At 40.5% G+C, this 10,867-nt stretch overlaps 1 protein-coding gene across 8 annotated transcripts in view; it reads left to right on the forward strand.

Annotated features, from left to right (window-relative positions):
• EHBP1 (EH domain binding protein 1) overlaps positions 1 to 10,236 on the forward strand; it is a 396,634-nt gene extending 386,398 nt beyond the window's left edge. For all 8 annotated transcript variants that reach the window (XM_088477209.1, XM_088477211.1, XM_088477210.1 and 5 more), the window contains 2 exons: positions 5,617 to 5,731; positions 9,153 to 10,236. In XM_088477209.1, the coding sequence (XP_088333335.1) occupies positions 5,617 to 5,731; positions 9,153 to 9,243 (206 nt within the window). In that variant the 3' untranslated portion in view covers positions 9,244 to 10,236. The remainder of the gene's footprint in view (positions 1 to 5,616; positions 5,732 to 9,152) is intronic.
• Positions 10,237 to 10,867: the final 631 nt, after the last annotated feature.

Consider the following 10,867-nt stretch of genomic DNA (forward strand, 5'->3'; position numbering starts at 1 on the left):
GACCAAGTTCGAGGACGGAGACGGAGAAGTATCGGCGGGCGCGTCAGGAGCGGGGATTCAGGTAAGTGTTTTTGTTTTGTGTGTGTATGTGTGATCACTAACGGGGGGCCTGCATAATGGGGACCACTACTGGGGGGCACTGTGTAAGGGGCTCTAATGGGGGCCTGCATAACGGGGACCACTACTGGGGGGCACTAATGGGGGCCTGCATAACAGGGACCACTACTGGGGGCCTGCATAATGGGGGCCACTACTGGGGGCACTCTATACTGTACAGGGCACTAATGGGGGCCTGCATAAGTGGGACCACTACTGGGGGGTACTGTATAAGGGGCACTACTGGGGGCCTGCATAAGAGGGACCACTACTGGGGGCATTGCATACTGGGGGTACTGTATAAGGGGCACTACTGGGGGCCTGCATAAGAGGGACCACTACTGGGGGCATTGCATACTGGGGGTACTGTATAAGGGGCATTACATACTGGGGGGTACTGTTTAAAGGGCACTACTGGGGGCCTGCATAAGGGGGACCACTACTGGGGGCACTGCATTAAGGTGCAAATGGAAAGGAAAGTTCCCAAAGTAGCGAAAAAGGTTGTGTGTCATATTGATACGCCCTATTTTTCAGTGGTCACGCCCTTTTTTTAAAGCGCACTTAGAGTGGGGTGCTCCTTATTTCAAATTGCCTTGGACTCCAAATACCCTATTTACGCCACTGTGGATAGGTGCAGCCTGAGATGCTGCCCTGTCCGTTCATGGAGGGCTGCCTGCCTTCTCATTTGAATGTATGGAAGTTGCACATGGAAAGCATCCATTACAATTCTGACTTGATTACTTGTAAAGGAAGCTCTATATTGACAGCATACCTCCCAACATGACCCTCTCCAGGAGGGACACAATGCTCTGGTCCTGGACTTCCCTGGTAAGTTATGATTGGTGGAGGCTCCAGAGGTGGGGCTTCAGTACAGTCCAAAATTCAAATAGGGAAGTCACACCAACTGCCAGTGAGTCCCGGCCAGTGATGTTTGGCAGCGTGTGAAATGACAGTTGGTGACTCCCCTATTTGAATTACCAGGGAAGTCCAGGACCAGAGCATTGTCCCCATCCTGGAGAGGGTCATGTTGGGAGGTATATGACAGTGTCTTATGTGTGCAAAGAATTTCCTCACTGCATGCTGCCATATTTCCAAGTCATTTATACTGAGATGTCCCAACATTGAAGGTGGCGCAAGATAACTATCCACCTACCTCTACAACATACAAAAATAATGACTGCTACATGTGCGACACACAAACTGTCTTAATTATTTTATTAACCACTATTCATGTAGCGCACACATATTCCACAGCGCTTCACAGAGAATATTTAGCCATTCACATCAGTCTCCACCCCAGTGGAGTTTACAATCTATATTCCTATCCCATGGACACACTAGGGTTATTTTTTTTTTTTTTTATGTCAGAAGCCAATTAGCCTTTTTTGGATAGTGGGAGGAAACCGGAACAACTGGAGGAAACCCACGCAAGCACAAAGAGAACATACAAACTTCACACAGAATGCCTTGGCGCACAAGGCCTCGGTCTGGTGAAGCAGGGAGCACCACTGTGCTGCCCAATCTATATGATTATTCAGAAATGTGATCATCTAGGTTTAGAAAGAATTGTAGGCAGGTCGAACAATCATAATTTAATGATCCATTTCCTGTGTGCTCACTAGATCACGTATAAGACCTATGGAACCTTTCCTAGTATGGGATACATAACCATATAAAACTCCATCTTGTACATTTGCAGAGTGCTTCACATCACAGGCAGGTTTTTCTGCAATCTCACCAGGAATTCAGCTATTTGTGATTCACACAACCGAAAACACCTCTTCCATTTGTTTACAGTCTGATCTCATTGCAATATGAGCGTTTTCTGCACTTTAAAACAAAAAGCCAAAGGTGTGCGCTAAAGTGTGACAGTCACCTACATGCCGTGCAGGCTGCCAGTATGTGGGCTGAACCAATATACAGCCACTGGAACCTAATGACATCACTGAGGCACGAGGCACTTTTTTTTTACCTCACACCCTAGTGATTCCACTGGTCCCTTGTGATTTACCACAAAATGGCAGCTGTAGGACACTAATAACAGATTATGTTATTTTAACTTTACATATCATAAACTTTTCCTGTCTTTGCCGTCTGAGAAGTGACTGTACAGCAGTCTCCTTACTGACATGGACCTGCATCTCATTTGTGATGTGTAGATACAAGGTGGAATTCTCACTAGCCGCACTCTGAGAGCTGCAGAGCAGTGTGCTGTCTTGAATAAATTTGCCTTTGGAGGAGGGTCAGGGGGATTTGAACCAGCACATTCTTGTGTGGCTTGTGAAGATTCACATGGTAACCGCTGGTGTGCATTGTTAGGTTTATCTGAATAAGCACCAGCCATGTGAGTTTTAACATGATTGCCCAGGGCAATGGAGAGAGAAGAGACTAATCCAAAAGGATTGCACACACTCTTTACTTTGCTTTTTTGGAAGGTGCGTGGGGGGGAAAGGACACTGCTGGAGTCAGTGGCTATGGATTTTTTTTTATTTTTTTTAAGCTGGTGTCCTGTTTCCCCTCATGATCCTCATTTCTTCTGCTGTCTCCCTCATCACATACTTCTCTGTCTTGCCATTATTTACCTTCCTAATGAGGGGGGCGGAGTAGCTCTGTGGATGATGGACAGTTACAAGCTCCTGCAGACTGGCTATGCAAAAGGACACTTGACTGGGGAATCAGTAGTCTATTTAACCCTACCTATGCCCGGGGCAATCTGTAATTTCTTGCTACGGGCCTGTTTTGGGAAGAAAGGGGTTAAAGCTACTAGGGGACAGTTTCTTTGCTTCGCTGCCTGAGACTAGGAAATAGTCCATGATATGGGTATTACACATAAATGGCGGAGATTAGAGCACCACATTTTTGACCAGTGAGAGAGAGAGGACAGCGGCGGCTTTGTATTGACTTGAGGAGGTGTGAAAATTATAGGGATAGCAACTTTCTATACAAAGAGCCGTGAATAGTACAACTTTTAATGACCTTGTGTTCAGCTGATATTAGGCATCCACGTTAGTACTCAGTTGCTGGAGACCTGCCCTTCGGACTGGACTGGCATTCCCTTGAAAGGGCATAACTATAATCGTTATAAAAGATGTGGCTGCTGCATTACCCTAGAGTAGTTATGTCTTGTACAACTGTAGCCTATATTATGATGCCCTATACTGCTCTTTAATGGTACCATGTAAATACTTATTTTACTATGGAAACAAAATCTATGAGCCAATTAAGTGACTTCTAAAAGCTTCTCGTTCCTCCTATGCTGTGCATTCACTTTACTTTTATACTAGAGATAAGGGAAACTTTTCTACTACTGACAGGTGTGTATAAGGCCCCTGACACTTGACAAGACAGAGAAATCTCTTCTCATTCCGGATGACAGTGTTATGGATGAACAACGCCCTTCCTGTACAATAGAGGCAGGAGTGAGAAGAACGTTCCCAGGTCTTCTGCAGACTTTGGAGTGTATTTTCTCTTTCAAGCTGTTGCGAGGCCTATAGATCACAGTATGAGACGCCTCCATTACCAAAACGCCAGCACGAGATGTGAGCTTTATAATGGGCAGTACCTGCCCAGGAAACGCCCGTATGTGAGTGTTACTCTACCAGCTCTCAATGGTGCCATGTCATGAGAGAGGAGTAACTCCGATCAGAAGATACATAGAAAACGTCATCTGTATGTAGATTGTATCCCAGTCAGAGGCAGAATGGGGGAAATAAGGACATAAATGAGTTATCCTCACCTCTGAGTTCAATGCACATCCGACTAATGCAGCATAAACTCAGATTACCTAATACCTTTGTTCTGTCATTTTGTCACAAAACAGCACATGGATAGGCAGAAAGGATGTGTTATCCAGAACATTGGAAAGCTTTCTACATGAATTAACTTTTGCTATATCAAAGGAGATGATTCAGTATACATTTGTGTGACAGGTAATTGAACAGATCTGTACTAACCTGGGGAGTGTACAGTATGTAATAACCAGCACAATAGCAGTTGCAGTGTTAACATTTTATCAAACTAGACCAATGTTCAACAAGATAGCGTAAAGTGTACGCTAGCCTTGTACTTGTAACCAAGCCTTGTACTTGTAACCTTCCTGATCTGATTGTCTGCCTGTGTTTATATTTTATCCAAACATACGACTATAAATGAATACTGAAAGTACATCTCCATCCTGCCATATGCACTAATAGATGAATGTAGCTACAATGGGTGAAGGGAGTGCCATTGCTATGCGACCCAGAGGCACAGGAGGGCAACCGCTGAAGCCTGACTCAACTGCACCCAAGTCATAATATTGTCTACCAGGGTCCTGGAAATGCCCACTAAGCACTGTGAGGCCGAATGTGAACTGAGGGTACTGTGTGTTATGTTTACTGGCAGCGGCATAATGTAAGATATTATTTGTGACATAATATGAACCGGGGGCACTGTGTGGTATAATGTGAACTGAGGGCACTGTGTGGCATGTGTACTGGCAACAGCACAATGTGGCATATTACTTACTTGGGGCACTACAGTGTGACATAATATGAACTGGGGGCACTGTGTGGTATAATGGCATGTGTACTGGCAGCAGCACAATGTGGCATATTACTAGGACCATTACAGTGTGACATAATATGAACTGGGGTCACTGTGTGGTATAATGTGAACTGGGCACTACTATGGGGCATAAAATTAACAACTGCTGTGGAGAGCGGTTTATTTCAAGAAGGGAGAAGAAATGTTGCAGTTTAAGGCCTATAAAGTTTCTGGCAATGCCCCTGGTAAGCTTCCTAGCCCGCATAGGTGGGGAGCTTATCAGAGGCGTAGCCAGGACTTTGTAGGCCCCATAGCAACATTTTGGAGATCCTCTTGCTGCCTGAGAGGGATGGATCATTCGATTTAAGGAGACTTTGGTGCTGGCCTCTGTATACTGTTACTTTGGTTTATGTACATTTTTTTGGAACCAATAAGTTTAATTACTGATGGTTTCTGATTCTTGGAAGTCATTGTACACAAAGTTGCCTCACTAAAACAACTTTGTCAGAGATTCCCAATATACTACCTAAGGAGAGTACATTCTGTGTCAGCACAATGTTATTCTCATAAAAACCAAGTAGGTGAGGCTGAAAGGACGGTCTATATATGATATTACTTGGATGTCTATTCCTATATGGGCAGTGGATTATTGTGCAAACAAACCAGTTGACAAAATCCAATTTCTACCTTGGTACACAACGGCCATCCTGCCATACCCAGACCGCCACAATAATCCAGGAAAGCCAGCTATAAGTGCCAAACTCTGTCTAAAGGGGCACTAGACCTAGCCCATACATCCATGCATCCTTGAACATTCTAGTTTGGAGATTATATATATATATATATATATGTATGTGTGTGTGTATATATATATATATAATTGTGTCTATATACAATACATGTGATACAGACAGTCACTGTGAAGCAGTTAGAATACATGTTTTGTTGACTCCCCAAAGAGCAATTGTGTTTCATATAATAACTTGTGTTTCATAGACTGGCAGAAAACTGAAGCCCAGAAGAGACGGGAGCAGCTTTTACTTGATGAACTGGTTATCCTGGTTAATAAGCGAGATGCTTTGGTCAGGGACTTGGATGCCCAAGAAAAAGAGTAAGTTCCCATCTAAGCATTTACCAGTCTGGAATTATTTACTGCAAGGTGTGATTATATCGCTACCAATATACCACACGGGGGAAGGGGGGTTTAAGGACCAATATTGTAAGTACAAAAAATCTACACAAACTACACTGTGTAGATTTATATAAGGGATACGAGAGAGAGAGAGAACAACAGACGACAACAGACCCCTGAATATGTAGATGGACGTTCGTTTGTCAAACACTTCCTTGGATGGTTTCAGTTGAGATTCCCAGTCACACAGATGCTTCTAGGAGTAGACCCTCACCCCAATGAAAACACCCAGAAAAAGAGGCCTTTAGCCATATACGAGGATACAATTTATTAGACAACAGTTAAAGGTATGCTTAAATAAAACAAATCATAGATGCTTACAGGAATGGCCACACATAGGGATGATCTTCCAAACCTCCGTTCCCACCCTTTACTGGGCCCCTAGTGTTGGACCTTGTAGCACCTCCACCAAACACGTTTCGTCCCTTCAGGACTTCATCAGGGAGATATCTTAACATAAAAAAGTTAGTTTATACTGGTGTGAGACACATATTTTGTAGGGCATTGACATATAGCTCTTGCATACAATTTTACATAAAAAATCTCAATATAAAATATTAATACATACCAACTGTTAGTGACATTTCTTACTGAGGGCCTGATTCACTACGGATTGCTATTCTGCTTATATGCACGCAACTGCGTTGCTAATATCAACGGTGATATTTAAATGTTTGCATTGTGATCGCAGCCTGACATATGGACACCCACTTTCCCTAACATCCGTATACCTTGACAACATAGCAAAACAATCGGTAACATCGAGCAACATCGGACAGTTAATGAAGCCCTGACCATACTCAGGAATTACTAACTTCTGCGCACGCTATGATGCCTCAGGCGGTGTCTGGTATTGCAGTGGATAATTTATGCACACCCATGCAACAGCATTCAGACGCACTGGCACGCCTGCATTCGCCCTAACCACCCCCCACGTCAACTACCCACAAACGGCACTTCCTGTCAATCACTCTGCCATAGGTCTGCATAGTCACTGCGTACTCAATTCCCAATGCAATGTCTGGCACATGTACGCGCAGTAATCAAATTAATCGACCGATTGCGTGCGTATACACAACTGCGTTCCTTGCTGAATCAGGACCTGAGATCTCACTTACATATAACTGGCAAAAAGATTGTATCACAAAGAGCACGGTATGCACCTCCACCAATCAAGGGCCGATGATATAATAAAACATTATCAAACCTATCAAGAAAAGTCAAAAAGGACAATATTTAATCCTCCTCTTGTGGATCTAACCACAATAAAAATAAACCTAAAGATGGTATCTTCATAATGACATATAAAGGGCAGATTCCATCATAACATATATTAACCTTATATATTATACATTAATCTTCCATAGAAATTAACAAATTATACAAAATAAATGTACCCATTAATACAAGAAAGGAGTCACACAAACAAAAATCATATAGCTGGAGTCATTATTATGGTGCCAGTAATACTTAATCCAATTGGATACCTTCTGACTGACCTTCTATCTGTTAGACCCACTTAACCTCCTTTTTATAACTGTGTGATGACATCACTTCCTATCACTACTGATTGGTCCAAATGACAACCCTAATAAAAGTGCCACCATATATAAATATAGTTGGCCAACAGTTCTATATTATGGGGGCAGTGTTTTAAAGCCTCCTGTAATGAAGACAAGTTGCTAAGAGCCTTATAAACTATTATTTTAGTTTTATTTAACCAATCAGGATCCACTAAGTGAATCCTGGCTGCGTGTCACCGCGGGCCACCTTGTGCGTCAAAGCCATAGCCCATAATGCATGGGTTTAACATAACATTTTGCAATATTTGCATTTGACTACTAATCCTCTTCTCCAGGCTCCCTTTTGGGCCCCCAAGAATTTGTTCCAAACTACAGGAAGTGTTAGATTAAACCGAAATTAACTTAATTTATTGGGATTTATTGGATGTATAAATACAATGTTGGGCATAGTAATATTAACCTGTGGAATGCATGCTATACTGTATTTACTAAATGCTAAATGTAGGATTGCTTTGTATATGTAAAATAAATAAATAAATTATGAACTTCCATACATGTAAAATGTGGAACAACAAAGACAGTTGATATAATTGTGAACTAAAATGGTTAAAAGTAGATATGCGTTTTATGTGTAACCACCCTATTAGTGATAAGTGTGTGTGTGTATGTATATATATATATATATATATATATATATATATGTGTGTGTGTGTATATATATATATATATATATATATATTATTTTTTTTTTTTATTATTATTTATTTTAATTAACGTAGGACATGGGCACTCCAAAACACGTAGCAAAGCAGGGTGCCAGTATGTAGTAGTAATGTAGTTCGCAAGAAGAAGACAGCAGTTCAGGATCAGTTTCCAAACGCAAAGTGTTTATTTAAGCATACAGCATATTTAATACAGCAGCGTTTTGGGCAGCTATGTGTCTTTTGTCTAGCTAGTTGGGGATGATTCCTGACTGACACGTTTTCTATTTACATTCCTTTATGTTCTCAGTTTTTCACCAAAGCCTCAACATCATCTAGACAGAAGTTTGTTTATGATTTTTGTTGCCCTTGTAATTGTCACAGAACTAATATATGGATATAATTATACTCAGTGTGTCCAGTTGACCTATGTTGTATACAGTATTAACACAAATAAGCAAAATTTACCTGGGTAATATTTATTTATTAACAGTTTCTTATATAGCGCAGCATATTCCGTTGCGCTGTACAATTGGAAACATAAATAGAACAAAATTGGGGAATAACACACAGATATATAGGTAGGAATATAACAGACTTTGAAAAACACTGATAAAGAAAACGGCTCAAGGGTTGATTTCTAACGCCCATAACATTCACAGGCTTGGCGGATAAGAGTTTGCTCTCATACGGTCCAATCGGGTGTGTGCTAAGACAAAAGGGAATATAGGAAGGTTTGGGGGGTTCTTGCCATATACATTTGAACATGATATAAGTTAACTCTGGTTTCTCAACGTTACAATTTCAGTAAATCACCACATTTTTAGGTGATTAAAGTTGTCTGAATGTTGAAACAGGTGTGCAACATATGACAATGATTTAAGACAATATAAATACAACACAACAAATACTCGGTGCTTACATGACGCACAACATTCCAGTATTGTTTTCAATTTATCGCTCTCTTCCTGACCCCATAGTAATTGACAACTTCTGTATTTAGAGAGAAATATAGTATTATTATTACATGCATACACAGTGGTGTAAGTGGCCAGTGTAATGGAGGAAAAAGTCATGTTTTATATTTATTTAAATATCCTTGTCTCTGTTTTGCAGGGCTGAGGAAGAGGAGGAACATTTGGAAAGGACTCTAGAGCAAAACAAAGGCAAAATGAGCAAGAAAGAAGAAAAATGTGTCCTCCAGTGACCACTGCTGCCTGGGGAGGACTCTCGTAAAGACCATAATCCCACGTGCGCCTTGGTTTCAATATGTGACCGGAAGCCCTATAGAGACTATACTGAAAACATGCAAGGATGTCCCGAATAAATGTCACCTGTTTTGTTTAACAATATTTTGTTTCTTGCTCTGCAGTTTATTATTTTAACACAGTTGTAGTGTCGGCTAAGACAGCAGAAGCATTTCTCTGTTTAAGATCATTTTGACACTGACCGGATGAAACAAATACTAGTTGCTGCCCTATCCTGTCCCGGAATCCGTTGCAGACACTAAAGCTGGGCACACACAGAGATTGTGACCTGGCGGACACCTGTTAAATGGGCCACGGACTCCTGCATACAGATTTTCTTCCATTGTCGGCTGTGTAACAAGTTATTACAGTGGGAAAGGACATGACAGCAGCTGAATATTGTTTTTATTGAGCTATACTGGAGACTGTGTGCAATCTCCATCAATGTTTCCATCTAGTCCTGCCATTTTGTAATTATATGTAAGCTACCTACATTTTAATTTGAATGATATACATGCAATGCTATATTTACAAGTGTTTATTTTTGAGCAGCTATTTTACATTTAATTTCCCACAAATGATGAAATAAATAAAAATACTTTGTGTGTTCTGCTGGAGAACTGACCTGTCTCATAGCTCACCCAGAAGCCCTGCAATACTCAGTCTGGCTCCAACACTTGCTGCAGTTTACATTTCTCAGTCAGAAGCGTCACAGTTTGTAGGAGAAATATATTTATTTCATGCTTTTAACTACATCTGAACTTATACATTAGCTTATGATGCTGTTGCTATTTATTTCTGCAAAGAAATGTGTCTGTCATACCACATTGTACCGGTATGATCTATACTGTGTCATGTCAGAATATGCATCCTGTCATATTGGTGCAACTGTTTTATTTATTACAATACTGTCTCATACAATTTTAAATAAAAGCAAAATATTTCTTACCGTACTTTAATTTTTTATCCATTTATAATTACAAAAACTTTTTATTGTAAATACATTTCCTTAACATAACTCTAAACTATAAGATGGTCTAATTAGTATCAAAAATGGAGAAGATGTGTGTGTGTATGTATGTATGTATGTATGTTTATATATATATATATATATATAATACAAAGCTCTAAAAGGGTGCCAATTGTGTAGCATTTTCAGTACATTGAAACATATGAAGTACTCCAGTTAATATGCGTACATTAAATACATCTTAAGTAAAGAAGAGGTTTACTGTTTTGTATTACTGACCTGGATCTACTAAGAGGAGCAGCCAGCTATTTATTAAACTGGATTGGACATTTACTGAATTTTGTTAATTTATCAGCGCCAGATAAGAGATATATTTCTATACACTTATATATCTATATACACACAGACCACACTGGGGGCACTAAAACACTGAATAATGTTACGATAACATCAACAAAAGTAGTGCAATGTATGTGGTATTTCATCACTGATTTTAATACAATAACACTGAAATATTGGAATACTTTTTTTTTTAATTATAATAAATGTATGCAGTCCCCGAGTGCCGCCAGCGTGATCTGTGGTCCTTATAGTTTTGAATAGCATGTAGCACT

The sequence above is a fragment of the Taudactylus pleione genome, unplaced genomic scaffold (assembly GCF_031769625.1).
Source record: "Taudactylus pleione unplaced genomic scaffold, aTauple2 ptg000201l, whole genome shotgun sequence".
Taxonomy (NCBI): Eukaryota; Metazoa; Chordata; class Amphibia; order Anura; family Myobatrachidae; genus Taudactylus; species Taudactylus pleione.